The following is a 19,543-nucleotide window of genomic DNA, read 5'->3' on the forward strand; positions in this document are numbered from 1 at the left end:
TTCACAAGAGTAAAAAACAGAAATGGCCAAAAAAAGATGACACGGATGTTCATCCACGCCGCGCTCACAAGACATGCTAAATCAAATTTTAACTAACCCCATGTGGATCCACATTTCGCATATCTTTTCCCACAATGGTGAAGCAAAAAAGGGGGGTCCTTTTTTTTTTTTTGTGTGTGGCTCCCCTTTTCTGCCTCATACGATCATCAACGATTGTATATTCTACACACACGCACATTTCCCCCTAATATGTGTAAATAACATTCCCCTCGATGAAAAAATACTTGTCCACCTTATCGTCGTAACATATGCCATTAAACTGACAGCCGTCCGTGAAAATGGAGTTTATTACTTCCCCGTTGGAATCTATTTCGAGGAGTTTCCCCCTTTTTTGGCAACCACTTAAATCTTTAAGGAGCACAACAAAGTTCGTGTTATCCGTGCAAATGTACAAAGGAGAGTAGCATCCATCTATCTGTAGGAAGTGACACTTAATATAAGAATTTCCTCTTCTCATTAATCGAACAATTTTATTTTCTTTCGTTAAACATACGTATATATCATTCGTCGACCCATTATCATATACACATAGGTTATGTGCGTATGGCATGTTGGGAATGTCTATAGATATCATCGTTTCTATGTCTTTATTTACATAGAACAAGTTACACTTATTTTCTTCGTTAATATTTCCCGAATCGATAATGTATAGGATGTTCCTTTTTTTATCATAAAATAAATTGTTCACTCCTTGGAAATACTGATCTTCGTACTCGTCCGTGTACAGCTCCATTTCTTTCTTCTTGTTTATCACCATCAGCCCGCGGGTCACTTCAACATTGGGGGGAAGGAGGGGAGTTCACATTTGCCAAATGGGATTGCAAAAAAAGGAGAAGAAGAATGCAGCACATGAGTAGAGAAAAATGCTATACATATTACACCAACAAGGTGTAAAACATAATGTCTCAGCATCTACTGAACGGTAACCAAGGGTCACAAATTAACCTAAATGTTAATCACTACATATACGGGACATGATGCCTATAATGAGATAAGCAGGTTAATTAACTGCCCTTTTGGGAGATGCTTCTCCCTATATAAAGGGAACATAGTACCCTTTGGCAGTGTCTAACGATATTCTACTTTGACGTATATTCTGCGTCACTATCCATTGTATGATGCTACTCTTTTTTTTTTTTTTTTTTTTATTACTAGGGTCGAAAACGTAGAAGTTGTAATCGTTGTCCGCACACAAGCACTCCGCTTCAACATCAATGCTATGATATTTTTCTCGCTCCACGTTCTGAGTATTCGTTTTTTTTATTCCATTTTGTACACCTTCCCCGCTTTGATCTCTTTGCCCATTTTCTTCGCTCTCGTTGCCATCTTCATCTGTGTCGTCTCCATCTTCCTCTTCACTCGATGACGACGTCGAAGCTGATTTGTCTCCACCTTTTCCATCCCATTTTTGGCTTTTCAATTTATACCTGAAGATTTCTCCCCCTGCTGAAATAGCACACAACGCACCTTCCACGTCTAAGCATGGGGAATACAAATCAGAATCATTTTCGTAGAAAATTTCTATATTTTTTTTTTCTGTTTTTTTTTTTTTTTTCCTCGTTTCGTCTACATTAAACGGGTAATTGGCATTTAATTTGTAATCACATGTGTCCATTTTTTTTTTCTTTATTGATGCTTATATCGTTTTTTTTTCCATCCTTTATTATTTTGCTATGTCCCTTGTTGACGATGCGTTTGTAATTGCTCCATCTGTAGAAGCTACTCAATTTCTTCTTCTACTTATTCAGCGTGCATATGTCCTTACGATAAGGCTGTTGCGCACTTTAGCGCCTCTGTGTGTGCATTGAGGAATGAAAAAAAAAAAAAAAAAAAAAAAAAAATGCACATGAACATTTGAATAAACAAATAAATCCTCAAAGCATCAACGGCGCAAAACTGTCTTTCCCAACGAGCCAACTTTCTACAGACCCTTTTCCATGTACCAAGAAAAACGCCCTCCCATTTTGCACATCCCCTAGCTGTTCACCTATTTTTATTTGATCATTTGCATTTATTATGCTGCAAATTTACAATCCCACTTGATAACTCAGTTGGAAGAGAGGCACAGAAATGAAGATAGGACAATGAGGAGCTTGCGAACATTCTAAGGCACGCCTCTTTGGCGTCATTCGATTCCAACTTCGTTGCTCTCCCACAGGGGTGTCATATGCCTACATGTACACCTACACATGCGCATTACCCATCACGTACAAGTTAACATGCCTCAATGCAGGGACAACCAACTGCATGGTTAAAACAGAAGAAAAAAGAAAAAACTGAAACAAAAATTTAATCAATCGAGTCAATAGAAGGTTCTTACACGGTTCATTTCGTATATAAACATTTGTGCTCCCGTTCAGACATATGGTTGTTTCCCTCATGGCGATGGTCTACATACGACAATACCATTAGGGGGTTAATAATTATGTGACACAAGCAGGAGGTAGTATTCAAAAGGGTTAAATTTCATGACAAGTAAAAAAAAAAAAAAGAAAAAAATTAAAAACACGAACAGTATCTCAGGTGCAATATACGCCGAAAAGAACGCACGACGGGGGGAGGACGGAAAAAAAAAAAATTCACGTGCACATTTTTACACATCCCAAGTAACACCTAATTCATCATCCCATGAAAAGCGTAATGAGTAAAATGTAAAAACTGAAGATGGACGCACAAAAAAATAAGTCGAAATGTTATTTAAAAAATTCCCTTAGTCAGGCTAACTGTTTTTACCTTTTTTGCTTTGCAATTTTATGTGGAAATCGACATCGCTGTATGTTCTTAAGATGAACTTTTTCCTGCGCATGTCTGAATCGGACAAAGACGTCAGGTCTCCTTTTACGGATTTTTTTCCTTTAACTCTTTTTTTATTCGTTCGAGTGCTTCTCCTATTTTGCTGACTTTCGTTTGGATCTTCCTTGTTACTTAACCCCACAAAGTTGAGTATAGAATCTCTGTGTGCATAATACAAGTACGAGCAAACTGAAATTAGCGTTAGCATTTTGATCCGCGTAAATGTACTCCTCTCAAAATATATATGCGTATATATATTCTCGCATATGCATATCGTCTCTAAATTAAAAAAATGAAAATCGTGGGGGTGTCATCTGGTGTGCAGTTCTGTCCATCCGTTACATCTTATTCCCTCTGGGCATGGGTGTTGTCATATCGTTTTATCCTTTGCGTTTCTCTTAAGTGTAATTAAGTGCACAACTCCTGCGGGAAATTTCTTTGAAGAAGTCCTATGCGCCCCTTTTTAAGCACGAACGTAAAGGCTACGGCGGGGGGATGCATTCATTTTGCGCATAATAACAGGTGTCACTATTTTATGTCCAGCAACGTCGCTTGGGGGGGGTATAAAGCGTGCACATATACAATATACACATGCACACACGGACGCGTATACCTTTAAAATGACACACAAAAAAAAGCCATTTTGACACAACCCATGCGTAACCACTCTGTTATGCGAAAATTTTCACATAAATTGAAGAAAAACAAAACAGTTGCAAACTCGTTGGGAAGTTCTATTTCATGAAAGAAAAAAAAGCGAAATGAACTTCACAAATCGGACTCACCAAAAGAGGAAAGTTCACCAAGCCGTGTTTTTAATTTTTTTTAAATTTCACTTGCAAATTCATAAACTTTTTCCTCTCCACATATTGTTGCATAGAAAAGTGAAAAAAGAAAAAAAAAAGTGTCCCCTTCAACCGTTGTTCTTAAATTCTTGATTGTTCTGCCGCCTTTCCCTGAAGGGTTGAAAGTTAAAAATGACAGAAAAAAAAATCCTCAATTTGTGTGGAATAAACCGCCCTGTTGTATTTATTCAAAAATGTAATTTGACAAAATAGCTTTAAAAAGGCAGATTTACTGAAAAATGGATTTACATAAATGTACGTGTAAAATGAATTTGTAACATATTTGCAGGTTTCCTTTTCCTTCGCAGCAAGCGAAAAAGTCTTATTAAAAATTAAAAAAAAAAAGTAATGCGCCATCGCCCAAAAAAAAAAAAAAAAAAAAAAAACTTCATTTGTTATGTATACAAAAGTTTTTTTTTTTTTTTTTAAACTTTCTTCCTTTTCGGAGAATAATGCAATATATACAGCTAATTCACTTAGTCACACTGGCTTGTATCTTGCGCATGCAAGTTGGCTCATGTGTTAATTTGGCCAAAAAGGCAACTCCGCTCGGGAATTCCGAGACAGTGCTGTGTTCCCCTTCGCAACTTCCACGCGTTTAATTTGGAAAATAAGGAAGATGAAGCGATAGATGGGCTAAACAAGCCAGCTAAAAACCAACCCTCGGGAAAACAATTCCATGCACACACAATTTATCCCCCTTTCAAACATAAACGTGCCTTCACAAATTTTACCCCCGTTTGAGGGAAACCGCGGCGTCCTGTGCTCTACGCATCCGTGTGTGTTAAACCTCTTCGACCATTTTTTGTTCCCACTCACGCTAAATACCCTCGTCGTAAATTTCCTCGTGACCTACGTGAGGATTTTTATCGAGAGGCCGTTCAATGACCCATCTGGGGGGGTTCATATTTCTCTCAGACTTATCCACGGGCCAATCGAGCAAGCAGTCATGTCTTTCTTCAGATGGAATATATTCCCCCTCGGATACAGATGGTCCTTTCTTAATTTGTTCTCGTCTCTTATCAATTTCTTTCAAAAATTTTTTCTTTTTCTCCCATAATATTTCTCTTTCCTGTTTTGATTGCGCACTTTCTGGGTCTATATCATATTGCCTATGCACATCCTTTCTGTAAAGCCATTTTTTGGCATCCTCCAATTCCTCCGCAGTTGTTTTATATTTATTCCATGGCACGTCAGTATATCTATCTTTGTCCATATAAAATTCTGGGTTCCTAAATTCTTCCAGAACAGATCCATCATCACATGTGTGGCAATTATTGTATAGTGCATTTTCCATGTACTGAAAATTTTCAGATATATAATCAATAGTTTTCAATAGGGCACTTTTGGGGGTGATAGAACCATCCGTGTGCATTTCAAGAATATTAATTTCGCCAAGGGTATCCAAATTGATCCCTCTCCTTTGTCCCATAAATCCAAAATATTCCACAGGCGTGCAACTACTGCTGAAGTGAATAAAATTGTCTTTACAAATGTCTCTATTTCGTGATTGGCTTCCATATTCTGGCATGACATACTCTTCAATGCTTTCAATTTTTACATCCATTTCTAGATAGCTTCCAGCGGACACGGAACAGATATACTGATTTTTGTTAACAATTTCGATCCCTTTTGGTAATTGCATATGTCCAGCCACAACGATCATGGGTCCCTTTATCCGAAACTTCCCTGTGATGTAATTATCCATATCTGCATCCTCAGGCACATTTTTAAAAGTGATCTGTCTTAAATTCTGTGCTAAATCAAAAAAATTTTCTCTTACTCCAACTATACAATAAAATTCGTGTTTCATATTGGGGATTCTCAAGGCCGTAACTCTGCCTCCTTTTAAATGCTTGATCGCTACTCTTCTGAAGGCATTTAAAAAAATGGGAGACAATTCTACTTCATGGGAATGCATAAAAAAATAGGTGTATGCTCTTCCTTGATGATATTTTACAGGCTGAATTTGTTTAAATTTAAAACCAAATGTTTTCGGTCCCCCTTTTTTGGCATCAAAATATGATTCATCCAGCTGATTTTTGTTCAACTGATAAGAATCTATTGTTGACTTTTTCTCCTTACATAATTCGTCGAAATATTTATTATACGTATGAAAATCGTATACTTCTGGTTCATAGTCCTCTGATTTTCCTTCGTATGCCTTTCCTCCTTCGTATATGTATGGAGGCAACTTTGCCTTTTTCCTATCTATTTTGTCAGCCTGTTGTAGGTCTATTTCGTTACCATCTTTTTTTGTTACTTCGTCGCTGTATACATTATATCTATGTTTTCCCGCAACTTGTCTGCGGGACTTCATCCATAGGGAGTCTTCCCCCTCTAACTTATCTTCTCCTTCTTCCAACTCGTCTTTCAATTCGTCTTTCCTCTCTCCATTTGCAGTGGGGTTATCTTCCCCACTCAGCTTCCCCCCCTCCTCCGTCCTTTCCTTCCCTTCACTAAAAACGTCGAACCGAACAAGTCCTGAATCGTCCTTTGCCTCCTCATTTATTAAATGGTCATCACCTAACTGATCGTCGTGCACATTGTCGTAATCATGATCGTCAAATTCTTCGTACTCATTCGAATCGTCTTCATCGCTTACCTGATCATCCCCAAATGAGCCGAACTTGAAAATGTCCCTATTGCGAAGTTTTCTATTCCCTGATTCCTCTTTTGTGTAATATCGTCTAAGGAGGCTGCTTCTGCCTCTAGCGCTGCTGTCTAAGGTGAGTGAAAAGTGAAACAAAATTTGCGTGAAAGATTAATTTACTTCTCTTTGAGTATATGTACTTGAAGGGGGAGGAACTCCCTTCGTGCAAGCAGTTCCCCCACACGTTTCCTTCCTCCTTTTCGTCTTACCCTTAGAGTATCCCGTGTGTACAGGCAAAAACGCTGGGTTTTTACTTTTCAGTATTAAGCCGAAATGCGATTGACTAGCAGTAGCGAAGGCCAGGACTAGCAGTAGAAATAGCATCATATAGTAACTGTTTTCTGCTGGTGTGACTCTTCGCGCACTGCGTCTCACCAGGGTTCATTTTGCCTTCTTCCAAAAGAAAAGGGAGCATATCGCAACGCCATGTAGGGAGACTCATTCACAGGTGAATGCATATGTACGTACATATATATACGCGTTGATATCATGGAGGGAACCGTAAATTGGTGCGATTTTCTTCTTTTCTTTTCCAAATGTAGATATCGAACAGGGGAAGCTGAAATGAAATTCTTCACTTACGGGCAAGACATATTTTCACCTTCCTCGCAAGTAAAAGCGACCTATTTCATCACTAGCCATAAGGGTCCACTTGTTACAAATTAGATTGAGCTGGAACGAAATAAGCGCAGGTGGGTCTACTACAGGAAGAGCACTGTCCTAAATGTGCTGCAACCACGAGGTAGTTATCTACACCGTTATGCTTAAATGCGCAAACACAGGCATAGATTCTCCTTATGTACAGACAAAAGACAAATTCGGCCAAACTGGAGGCAGAGAAAGGCTTGTCCTTATAATTTCCTTACGCACATTTGTTCCTTCTTTTCCTGCTCAGATGGATACCACATCGCTTATACTTGCGGTGCCTTCTAACCCGCCTTATATATTTTTCTCTGCGGATTGGTAATTATGAATTTTCCTGCTATGAATAGGAAACGGAAGGGGGGGATCCATCCATACATATGCATGTGTACTTATGTACATGTGCGTCCAAATTTATTAGCAATTTCTATTATTACACTAATTTCCTATGCCTTACGTTGGCGTTTCTTCAATTCGGTTGTACTGCTCTAACTTTGCTATACATGCTTCAGTTTTTTCATATTTTCTCATTTTCCTATTTTTTTTCTTATTTTCTTATTTTTTTTTTTTTCCTTTTTATCGTTTATTTTATTTTATTTTTTTTTTTTTTGCGCCTCTTTCACATGTTCACCGTTCGACTTCAAAATTTTTTCTTCCTTCCAAACCAATTTTTCAAATAATGATTATTCCATTTATACAATTTGTTAAACTGTTAGATGTGTGCAATAATATTGTGAAAAAAAAAAAAAAATTTCCAGCATTTTTTGAGATGTTTTTTTTTTCACAAAATGGAAGGAAATTAACATATTAAAAAAAAAAAAAAAATGAATAGAAGGAAAGGAAAAGGAAGAAGTCAATCCACCATTTAGTACATATTTTTACATATGTACCATGCGTGCCATGCGCTAATGGCGAAACTGCGAAGTTAATGCTATGCGCGTTATTCGCAAAATCGCACGCAAGCACGTACGTATGTACGTATATACATGTAACGTGGCATGCTTACCCCTACAATCCGTTTTTTTCATCCTTTCCAGTTCATTAGATAGATTACCCAACTTTCAGCAAACTATACAACTTCATAGCATCATAGTATCGCTAAACTGTGAAAAGATTTCCATTTGTGGGGAGGGAAATCTTTCCACAAAGTTAATACCTTAAACCTTCGGCATTTTGCGCAACTTCAAAAGGGGTAGAAGTTTAACATCAAGTTGAGGAAGGTATACATATGCATATATGAACGCATTGTATGGATCATTCCTTTTTTTTTTGTGTAGGCCTAACATAATTTTTTGAAAAATGCCTACATATGGATCCTGTAGAAGTAAATATATATTCATTTTTAACGCTATGGCAAGATTTTTAAGTCTATAGCCGTTGGGAAATTTCCATGAATGTTTTTTCCTTTTCTAGTTCTACCTCCCTGTGATGGCCTATCTGTTCATTTGCGGCTTTGTGCCTGTATTCATGCCCACCTACATGTAACAACATACATATATAGATTTATAGATATACAGATATACGTGTGCTGATCCCCGGGGTGCACCCTCCGTCGGACACCGCACAAGTGGGAGTGGCAAGAGGGCGCTACAGTTCCAAACGCGGGCAACCCAGCGTCTGTAAATGCTCACGTGCTTACACATGACATGTGTTTCGCTTCATACACCGAGAATAGACGCACCCTGCAGACGTTAGAGAAATGAGGCCCATCCTTCGCAATCAATTGTTTAAATAAGTATGTAACCTTACAGGGGGAGAAGGAAAAATAAGAAAAAAAAACACCTAGCATATTGTCCACCACATTTTAAAAACGTACCAAACCAGTAACAGCCTAATAATTGCACTCGAATGAGCTCAATTTTTACGTTCTGCGCGTCACGAACTTTCTGAACTGTTGAAAACAAAAGAGTCGAAACGCTTATTTTTGAAGACGCAAAAAGGCCCCTCCAAATTTTTGTCATTCACGTGTTAAAGCAAACATTTGCATTGATGCGTTTTTGCCATATTTGCTCACTTCTTCGCAAGAGAAGACAAATTGTGCCTTTATTAGCGTACTTTTTTTTGTCTCCATTTTTGGGACCATTTTGTGCGTAAATTCCCGCACCCCTTGCCCTATATTTGCCTACCGCAAGGAGCACCTCCCGTAACTACATGTTCGACACTAAGAGATAATGGATAGCGGGGGAATCAGAAAAAGGAAAGATGCGAAGGATAACAAAGTAAACATACAGGGGGGGATGAATTTTCCAACAAATGATGGTGCGGCAAATAACGGCAACTGGAATAGCGCCAGTGTGACAAGAGGGAAAAATGAGCACTGGGATTTGAGGAGAAATGCATTGGGGTTGTCCTCAAATATGGGTTCAAGCGCGAGGAGGGACTCATCAAGCGATAACTCTAAGTCTGGGAAGAAGAAATCTCTAGGCCTATTCAACAGCTCGAACATCAGTGCTATATCGAATAACTGCATGAAATCGTTTAACAATATGTTGAATAATATTAACTACAACATAAACAGCTCCGTGGGTAGTGGCACTGGTGGAGGAGGCCACTTGGGTGACAGATCAGGGGCCTCCGCAGAGACCAGCTTCTACGAAAATCAGTTTAAAAATCTGAACCTCGCTAAAGGAATAAGCTACCTAAGCAGTATAGCCAACCCGCAGCAAAAATTTACCTCCGATAGTAGGAACGTAATAACGGGGAACCAAAGCAACTTTAACTTTTTTCGCAACTATGAGAATAACCTAGCAGAAAAAAGGGAAAACAATACAAGTGGCACAAATCAGTACAGTAACTCCTCACAGGGGAAGTATGCCAACGCCAGCAGGGCAAATATGACAAACTCAACAAATAAAAGCAGCACAGTTAATAGCCAAAATTTAGAGAGCTTTTTAAGTAACAAAGAAATTCAGAACCCAAACTATAACATCACAGGATTTGGAAATACCTACACAAGTGAAATAAATAATTTAAGAAATATAAATAACGATGAGACGTATTGTACCTGTCTCGATAACCTGCTACGAAATCATGGAAATATTGATTCGAATGAAATGCTAAAATATAATGATAAAAATATCAACTGCTTAAATGATATAATATTCCTAGATGTGTACAGAGCATATAACGTTTTAACTTATATGCAAGAAAAAGTCAACATAATAATTTACACCATAAGAATTATTGGGAAGAAATTAAAAAAAAAACATGTCCCCGAGGAAGTAGTCATTTCTTTAGAGTTCCTAAATTTCTGTGTCAAAAATTTAGGCCTTTTTTTTGTTCGATTTCTGGATGAAAGTTTTATGAAAAAAATAAGTGCTCTGCTAAAAACAACCACTTTGAAAAAGTCAATCACCAAGGATGTAAAGTCTAAGTTGTCAAAATTTCTCATCGTGCCGATTATCCACCCAGGCGTAGCAACAGATCCAAGACTCCATTTCATAAAAAGAAAAATCCTCTTCATGTTACAATTATGGCATGATTCTTTTATCCTCCACCAGCATGTAGCTGCTGCTGTTTTTGACGAATATAAATCCTTGAAGGAAAAAGGAATTACCTTCCCCATTATTAATAAGGCTGAAAAATTTTACGTGAAAAATGCGGACACCTCTCCATCCTTCTCCGACGATAATATACTCCACGATTTGCCTCTAAAATTGGCACAAATTAATAATATGATGAAAAGTTTAAAAGAAATTAAACACATGCATAATGATGAGGAGAAATCCAAATGCATTGCCATCGTGGCAAAGTACAAAGATCTCGTCTTCCAAAGTATTAACAAATTGTCCGACTATAAGGGGAACATTAACATCTCCGTCACGTTAAATTCGCTCCTATACATTAATGACCAGATTTGCATTTTTGAAAAATGGGAAAAGGAGCGGGAAAATGGGGACGGAAGCGAAAATGGGTTCAAGTCCACCCTGAGGGATAAAATAACCGAAGAGGAAACTGAAAAACTCAAGCAAAAGGGAAAGAAAAAGAAAAACAAAAAGAAGGAAACCTCCAACCCATCAAATATTAACGAAATTATTTTTAACAAATACGACCCCTGGAACACCGAAAAGAAGGAAGATAAAAATGAAGCGGAACAAGAAAAGGACATCTTTTTCGACGAACCGGTTGCAAGTTTTACCAGCGCCACTTCTTCCAAGTTAACGAACAAAGAGACGACCACCCCATTTAACAGTAAAAACGGTGTACCATACGACAGTGAAAATATGTTTTCATTTTTTGGTGAAGAATCCATCAACGAGGAGGTGATAACTGCACCTAAAAAGGATAACAACGTGGAGGACAAATATAGCGTTTTCAACGAACTGAACTTTGGTAATGATTCTGCTCATCATTTAAGTAATAACTTCCAACCGGGTCTGCATAACCTTAACGTCACTTCGCAAATCGCAGCGCAGAATTCATCAAATCAGCTTCACCCTGTTCATATCGCGCAACAACATGGTCACTCAGCCAACAAGCGAACAACTCGAAATAACAATTTTGATAGTGATATATTTGGGAACAATTTATTACCCAAGGGGCAAGGACAAAATTCAAATCTCCATTCAAACGTAGCGAATGGTCTACCCCCCCATGGCTACAATTCACCATTACACAAAAATGGTACAGAGGCAGTATTTGCCATCCCTGGAAAGACAACCCCCTTGCCCCCAATGCATATATTAACAAGTGAACCGAACGAAGGGAACTTACAAATAGGCATAACAAACTACAGTTTAGATTTAACACAAATTGAAATTTCTGACCAGTCTTACTTGAGCGAGAAAAGTAGAAACCGAAACGGAGGATGTGCAGGCGACCCTCTCCCGGATGACGCAAATGTGACCCCTGGAAATGAACAAAATGGTGCTGCAGTGAAAACTACTCACATGAACGACCTTCCCAGTCTGAATAATTCACACAAAGGGGGAAATAAAGTCAACGTGTTCGGGGATAGCGGCCCCCCTTTTAATGGGATCGATTTTGATAATATAATTGATTCTGCAGAAAGTAGGAAAAATGCGTTTCAGCAAAATGAACAGAAAGCTACTGGGCAGAGGAACATCCCCAAGGAGGAACCCCTTACGAACGAAAATGCAAATGAAGCTAACTATGATTATTTATTCGAAACGTTTGATTTTGGCCCATCCGACAATAAGGGTGGTGTGCCGAACGTGGAAATAAATGCAAGTGCCCTTGCTGAAAAACAGAACAATTTGAAGAATCCATTGGAATTTGACCCACCCGCTATAGGATCAAACAGAGCGAATGAACAAACAAATGCAAAGGAAGTGTGCGACACGCAAATTCGAAATGTGCATGGAGGAACATCTGACATGGTGCTGGACCAAGTTAACAAGGAAGCCTCAAGTATAAACGAAAAGCACAACCCAGTGAGTCAGACCACCTTGAATAAGGACGACTTGTACAGCCACCTAAACCAATTGGCTTCCATGAGTAGCATGAATGGTGAATCGCTCAGCGCAGATGAAATTTCATTCGACAAGCACAAATGTGATAGTGAGAGCCCAAATAATACTTCAAATTTGGAGGAAGAAATTTCACAAAAGAGTTTCCACGATGGTGGGACAGTTGACCAATGCAAGGAGGAACAAAACGTTCAAGAGAAGAAGCATTCAAGCAGTACCCCGATAGGTGAAGAAAAAGATAAAAAGGAAGACAACCCCGATGAGGAAAGCAACGCCGATTCGAATGATATAAACTTTGACGAGATCGACGAAATAACGAAAGCAATAGATGACCTCAACGATAACTTTGAAAATATGAACATTTATAAATTTGATAATTAAACACAGAGGAGTTGGTAAGACGTACAAAAGGGGAAGTCCCTTTCGGCGTGATTATCCAGCAGGAACGGAAATTCTTACACTCCCATGTACCCTATGTTCTACATTCTCCCCTAAGTACTTATTAATCGTTCAGGATATAATTTGTATTTTTATTTATTCATTTATTTTTTTTGGTACTTATGAAAAAAAGTTTTTAATTTTTTTCCCACCTTTTTTGCACTAAATACATGCTACACGGTGATGCGCATTTTTGCGTCTGTCTCTGATAAAATTGTTTGAATATTTTTATTTCCCTTTTTTTTATGTATATAATAACTTTTTTTTTTTAAATTAAAAAAGTTGAATTTGTTTTTTAATACAAGTAATAAAAAAAAAAGGTTAACCCTGGGAGGAAGGGACATGTATGCATCTCCCCGTTGGGCATACAATTTTATGTGTTGTCCCCCCTTATGCAGGATATGCAACCTTTCCGTTGAGCACGGGTTTAAAAACATCATTTAAAAATTGGGGGAATGGGGGAGTAGTTACATGTTAAAGAAGGTGTGCAGGCTCGATACTCGACCTTGCCCCACTACAGACATGGCCAAAGTAATTACAATGGACGTGAAAATGTAACAGCATATGGGGGGTACACAAACTGGGAAGAAATGCAGTAGAACAGCTACGCCGATATGCACATGCATACATTATGTAGGCACAATGGAAGAGGCTGCTACTAAAGTGGGCACTTCGAAATTTATGTGAACACTCGGAGGAGCATTTTCCTTTGCACTACACGTACATACGTGTGTGTGTTCAAAGGCGCCTTTTTTGGATTTCCTTGTGGATCTCCATTTTGCACACTCCTAGCCTTTTTGTGTGTGTGAACAAATCAGGCTTGCGAAGGATTATCCGAGGAATCGTGCAGTAGGACATATTCTCGCGCTGAACTTCCAAACCGTAGTATGTCAGTTTGTCTGCACAGTGGGGGGAAAGGAAAACATTTATATGTTATCACCTCATAAGGGGTAAACATTCGGGGGGAGGTGGACGACCGGCCCTTTAAGAAGCCACAACGGGATATAACTCTGCGGAATGGCTCTCTAACAGAGATAGATCACGCATGGCGGTACACTCCCCACTATTGCCACCACTCCCAACAGCCTCCTCTGGCCGTTTCTCACACTTACCTCAATTCGTAGAACTTGTTCGGCTCGATTAGGTCGTTGTTCAAATATGACCCATTGGTGCTGCTCAGGTCGAGGAGAAAGGGCAACACTTCACTTTCATGTTTCTTAAATTGTATTACTGCGTGCTGCTTCGATATGGTGGGGTTTGCCAGCTTTATGTCTACCACCAAATCGTCCTTTCCAATTAGGTAGCATGATTTGCGGTGTAAGTGGAGTATTTCTGTGGAAAGGATGGGGGGGGGAAACATAGTGTGCTATCCGGTTGCCAATGAAGTGACGTTGGTGAATCACCAAATGGGAGTTACTCACACGGAGTGATGTTCCCCTCTTTTTTATTTCTTTATGTGTGCTCTCACCACGCATGTTGCTGCGCGCTGGTACGTATTGTACCCTGCTCGCGTATCTCACTCGGTGTACCTTTGGGAGCATATCCCAAAGTATACCCTCGCTGTTTTTTTTTTTTTTTTCACTTTTTCGGCTTACCCGCAGGATCTTTCGTGTTCGCATTGAGGAACACGTACAACCTCCACTTCTTATCCGGAAGTTCGGCGTCTATACTTTCGATGTATTTCAACTCTACTCCATTTTTGTAGTTCTTTTCCTGTGCAAGTAACCCCGACGGGTTGAAATTCTTCTCTTCCTTAGGTTCATTTTTATTTGTTTCTTCCCCTTCTTCAGCATCTTCCTGCTCGTCTTCTTTTACATGGACTTTTTCTGAACTTTTACCCCTCTCGTCATGGTCATAACTATGCACATCGTCCTTATCCCTGTTGCTGCCTCTTTTCTGTTTGTCTTCTGTGTGACGCCTGTGCCGGTTATCATATTCGTTATGCCGTCCTTTGACCCTTTCTCTACTGCTGTCATAACTTGGGAACCCGCTACGATCAGTGTCCCTGCTTTCTCTGGACATTTTATTTTTTTCCATTCGGCAGTATTTCTTTTTTCTTTCCCATGATGATTCTTCTTCGTTCGCGACTGATCTGCTGCTACTACGATCCTTCCGTTTTAACTTTTTGGAAATATGTTCCCTTCTGCGTCCATCGGTATGTGTTTCCCTCTTGCCGTGAGATGTCCTTTCCTTTTTCTGCCTCCCATGTTCAGATAACCAATTTCGAGTGGCATGGCGTGGCACATCATCTCGGTCTGCGTGGCGCGTGCGGCGTTCTGGACTATCGCAGCTGTTGCGAGCGTCGCAACTGTGGCCACGTCGTCTGCTTCGACCACTTCTACTACGTCTGCTTCGACCACTTCTGCTACGTCTGCTTTGACCACTTCTGCTACGTCTGCCCCGTTTGCCACTTCTACCGTTTCTGCCACTGCTACTTTTCCCACTTGTGTCGCTACTTGGGCTTCCGCTGTTGCGATGGCCCCACCTCTTGGCATGCACTGCGTACTGCTTAGACTCTACAGTTTTTCCATCCATTTCAAGCCTAGCAATTTTTTCCTACTTATATATCATAATCTGCACCTTTCTCATGTTTCTGGAATTTTGCATAAAATCCAGTTTTCTCCTCCCCTTCAAACTTCCCCCACTTTTCTTCTTTTTTTTGTTTTTTTCATTTTTACGGCAAGAACTTTTTCTGCCGTTTCGTCATGCTTTTCTCCATTTGTTCATCGCTTTCCGTGTTGGCATTATTGTACTCGTTCTGGTGCTCTTTCTCGTGCGTATAACTATTTTGCCCGGTGAGCTCTTTGAGGTTATCTTGAACGAATCTTTCAAGTGCATTTTCAAATGCACTTATGGGGTTTATTTGGGCACCATTTTGGATAGCATCTTTGTTGTCACTTTGAAAGGCATTTTCATGGTCTCTTTTACAGCGCACTTTTACCCCATTCGTTCGGTTATCCGACTGACAAACTACTTTGCTAAGCTTTCCATCATTTCGCTTGCAAACCACCTTGTTATCGTTTACGGCATTCAAGGCTTCGTCCATGCGTCGGAGAATGTATTTCTCTCTCGCTGTTAGTTCCCTTCTCACACCTTTTTCCATACTGGCTATTGCCGCCAGGTACGAATAATCAGTGCCGTCAGAGGAATCTTCATGGTTTAATATGTTGGGATATCCCAAGTCCTCATCCTTAGTACCCTTCACTTTTTCGTTTTTTAAAGCACACTTGCGTAACTGTGCCTTGTGCCGCACTCTAATTTCGTTTAATAAGTCTTCATTATTGTTTGCACTATATGTGGTGCTCACGCTCTCTGCAACTTTCCCGTTTATTGAATTTGGTGATTTTGATGTACTACGGGTATTAGATTGTACGGGCGACTTCTCTACGTGTACATTTCTTTGCTTAGGGGTTACACCTTCAAATGCAATGTCATTCTTTGCTACGTCTTCCCGTCCAAACAGGTTCTGTTGATCCCATTGGAGCCTCTGCACCATTCCGTCGACCCCGTCGACATGGTTGTATATTCCCATATCGTCGTACATGCCAAAGTGGTTGGGAAATACTCTTCTGTTAGGAACTACCATTGTGTTGGGAACTGTCATTCCATTGTGTGTTGCCGCTCTGTTGGGAGACAGCGTTCGGGTGTAAGCTCCCATTCTGTTGGGAAATAGCATTCCGTAGTGTGTTCCCATTCCATAGTGAGTTCCCATTCCGTAGTTAGTTCCCATTCCATAGTTAGTTCCCATTCCGTAGTGGGTTCCCATTCCGTAGTGAGTTCCCATTCCGTAGTTAGTTCCCATTCCGTAATGAGTTCCCATTCCGTAGTTAGTTCCCATTCCGTAGTTAGTTCCCATTCCGTAGTGAGTTCCCATTCCGTAGTGAGTTCCCAATCCGTAGTGAGTTCCCATTCCGTAGAGAGTTCCCATTCCGTAGTGAGTTCCCATTCCGTAGAGAGTTCCCATTCCGTTATGAGTTACCGCTCTGTTGGGATATACCATGGTGTTGGGAAATGCTGCTGTGTTGGGAAATGCTGCTGTGTTGGGAAATGCTGCTGTGTTGGGAAATGCTGCTGTGTTGGGAAATGCTGCTGTGTAGGGAAATGCTGCTATGTAGGGAAATGTTTCTGTGTAGGGAAATACTTCTGTGTAGGGAAATGATGCTGTGTTGGGAACTACCGCTCTGTTGGGAGATAGCGTTCGGGTGTAAGCTCCCATTCTGTTTTGAGATAGCATTCCGTGGTGCGTTGCCATTCCGTTCTGTGTTGCCATTCCGTTCTGCGTTGCCATTCCGTTCTGCGTTGCCATTCCGTTCTGCGTTGCCATTCCGTTCTGCGTTGCCATTCCGTTCTGCGTTGCCATTGTGTTTGTCCCGTTAGGACAACATGGGACAGCCCTGGTGTTCAATCCACACACACAGGGATCAGCAAATAACCCATCGGTGTTGCCCCCTTGTTGCAGCGGTCCATTACCCTGTACGTACTCGTTCCGATTAAATTCCGTCGAAACATTTCCCGCAGTGTCCGAGCTTTCCTCAGAAATATTCTGCATCTGATGTTCCGTACTAATCTCTCTAGGACAAGTATGTTCGCACACATGGGTCTTTCCATTGGCCCTACTCTCATTGCAGCAACATCTTTCGCAATTGTCAAATTGTGAGGGGAGAGTTATTCCCGCAACATGTTCTACCCCTTTCAATAAGCCGCTGCGAACAGAACCCTCTTTTCTTCCAGCGCTACGTTTTACGTGTTTTCTCTTATGCACTCTTTTCTTTTCAATCATAAGTTTCTTATATTTTCGATTAATTTTTATTCCCTCTTTTCTCATGCTTTTTTTTTTTTGTTTGGACAGCACACTATTTCTGGAAGCACCACGCGTGCCTCTACGCAACACATGCTCAGCTTGTCCTATGCACTGTACGTGCGAGGGGATATTTTCTCCCTCATGTAAATTCTCTACGGCGCTCATCATGTGTGTATATATGTTAAGAACACGAGCAAAAATGTAGAACTCTCTACCGTGTTTAAAGTTTTTTATTTTTTTTTATTTTTTTTATTTTTTTTACTCTCTTATGTATGTTTGGAAAAGGCGTGTACGTGAAGGGGGTGGGTTCAACGATCGTTGGCGTGAGGTGTGTTGCCTGCCTAAGTGTGTATGTACCGCTCGGCGTAGCTCTCAGTGTAGCTATCAATGTAGCTATCAGTGGATTTGTCAATATACCTATGTATCTAAGTATCTATATATGTATCTATCTAGGTACCTATATATGCATCTACCAATCCACACACCTATCCGTACATACACATATGTATCTACCAAATATGCAAGAATCTACAAAAACTTCTCTCTATACACGTATCTACCACCGTACGCAAGCATTCATCCATATAAGCATGCCGCGAATAAAAACACTAAAAATGAGTAACTGTTTCGTGTAAACTATACTGTTGGGGAAAAAGTTCCTACACTTTTTAAAAGGAGGTGAAAGGTGCTTTGCTACTTATTTTCAGTTTAACGCTTAAAAAAAAGCATAAACGTTAAAATTTTAAAAAGAAGAGAAAATGGGAAAAGTGAAAGAGAAAAAAAAAGTCGATGGGAAAATTTTAATGTGATGTTTGAATGGGTTATTTGCATGGGAAAAACTTAATGGGAATAATTCAGTAGAAAAACTTTGGTAAAAAAAGCTTAATAAAAAACTTAATTGTGCATGCATCTTTTAAAAAAATTAAATTTAAAAAGGTTGAAAAATGAAAATTCTAAAAAAAAAGTACAGGTCACATAAGGCTCAAAAAGGTGTACGCCTTTTTTCCCCATTTTGTGTCCATTCAATTTTCGTCAAAATAAGTACTGTACGCATTTCACAAAAAAATATTAAAAAGACATAAGCCGTTCCAATAAAAGTGACAAATGGTGACCATAAGCTTTGTAAAAAATGCATGTCTTTTCTAAAAAGAGGAAAATTTTCTCTAACATACATGACAAAAATATTTTATCCCGGTATTTACATTCGACGTTGTTAGGTGTAACATCTTCAATATGATTTTGGTTCCGTGTACGCATTTTTTTCTGACCGCCATTTTTTGCAATATTCGGTGCTTCCTACTGCACTTGCTTCTGCATGTACTTCTACATTTTTCGCAGCGCATGCATTTTCTTTAGTGTACTTTTTTTCTCCCGACATGCATAAAAATGCTTATCTCTTGTACTTTTTCATTCCTTTGGGGACATTCATCGTAAGGGTGTAAAAACGCGTACAGCGCGAAGTGCCATACACCCATATACACCCCTATACATGTACGTATGTGAATAGTTATTTTGCCCGTTTTTTTTTTTTCTTTCTCCCTTTCTGGTGAATATTTGCGCCTTCCACAGGATGATACCGCGAGATGGGTTCATCTCTCATTCGTACTTCAAAAAGTGCTTCAACACGAAGGGGTACCCTCTACAAGCGAGTCGCTCTTCAAGAAATGTACACCTCGTCATCAATGGGGGTAATTCCCCCTCACATGCACTTCGCCCTAGAGAGTGGAGGTACGTACAGAAATACGCACGCGGCAAGTACGCATTCCCCATTTATGTACCTACCCATGCAGCTCCTCCGAATGTGTGCCATATGCCGATGTACTCTCTCACCCACACGTGAATCGCGAAGTTTCGGGCGCATGTCGACTACTTCGCCCCAACC

General features: G+C 39.9%; 5 protein-coding genes across 5 annotated transcripts; 1 reads left to right on the forward strand and 4 right to left on the reverse strand.

The window, feature by feature from the left end:
- Positions 1-244: 244 nt before the first annotated feature.
- On the reverse strand, positions 245-1,809 carry PCOAH_00037960 (Uncharacterized protein; the record flags this gene model as incomplete). The annotated part of the gene is made up of 2 exons (XM_020060587.1): positions 245-831; positions 1,213-1,809. 2 exons carry the CDS (start codon positions 1,673-1,675, stop codon positions 245-247), a joined length of 1,050 nt encoding a protein of 349 aa, XP_019916794.1.
- Positions 1,810-2,779: 970 nt separating this feature from the next.
- PCOAH_00037970 (Uncharacterized protein) lies at positions 2,780-3,061 on the reverse strand (the record flags this gene model as incomplete). Its single annotated transcript, XM_020060588.1, has 1 exon — positions 2,780-3,061. The coding sequence occupies one exon, from the start codon at positions 3,059-3,061 to the stop codon at positions 2,780-2,782; it is 282 nt and encodes a 93-aa protein (XP_019916631.1).
- A 1,457-nt stretch (positions 3,062-4,518) lies between these two features.
- PCOAH_00037980 (Dna-directed rna polymerase alpha chain) lies at positions 4,519-6,678 on the reverse strand (the record flags this gene model as incomplete). Its single annotated transcript, XM_020060589.1, has 2 exons — positions 4,519-6,422; positions 6,561-6,678. 2 exons carry the CDS (start codon positions 6,676-6,678, stop codon positions 4,519-4,521), a joined length of 2,022 nt encoding a protein of 673 aa, XP_019916385.1.
- A 2,486-nt stretch (positions 6,679-9,164) lies between these two features.
- Positions 9,165-12,803, forward strand: PCOAH_00037990 (Uncharacterized protein; the record flags this gene model as incomplete). Its single annotated transcript, XM_020060590.1, has 1 exon — positions 9,165-12,803. One exon carries the CDS (start codon positions 9,165-9,167, stop codon positions 12,801-12,803), a length of 3,639 nt encoding a protein of 1,212 aa, XP_019916098.1.
- Positions 12,804-13,355: 552 nt separating this feature from the next.
- Positions 13,356-16,860, reverse strand: PCOAH_00038000 (Uncharacterized protein; the record flags this gene model as incomplete). Its single annotated transcript, XM_020060591.1, has 4 exons — positions 13,356-13,759; positions 13,973-14,192; positions 14,456-15,402; positions 15,539-16,860. 4 exons carry the CDS (start codon positions 16,858-16,860, stop codon positions 13,675-13,677), a joined length of 2,574 nt encoding a protein of 857 aa, XP_019916510.1.
- Positions 16,861-19,543: the final 2,683 nt, after the last annotated feature.

The sequence above is a fragment of the Plasmodium coatneyi genome, chromosome 12, assembly GCF_001680005.1.
Source record: "Plasmodium coatneyi strain Hackeri chromosome 12, complete sequence".
NCBI classification, from domain to species: domain Eukaryota; phylum Apicomplexa; class Aconoidasida; order Haemosporida; family Plasmodiidae; genus Plasmodium; species Plasmodium coatneyi.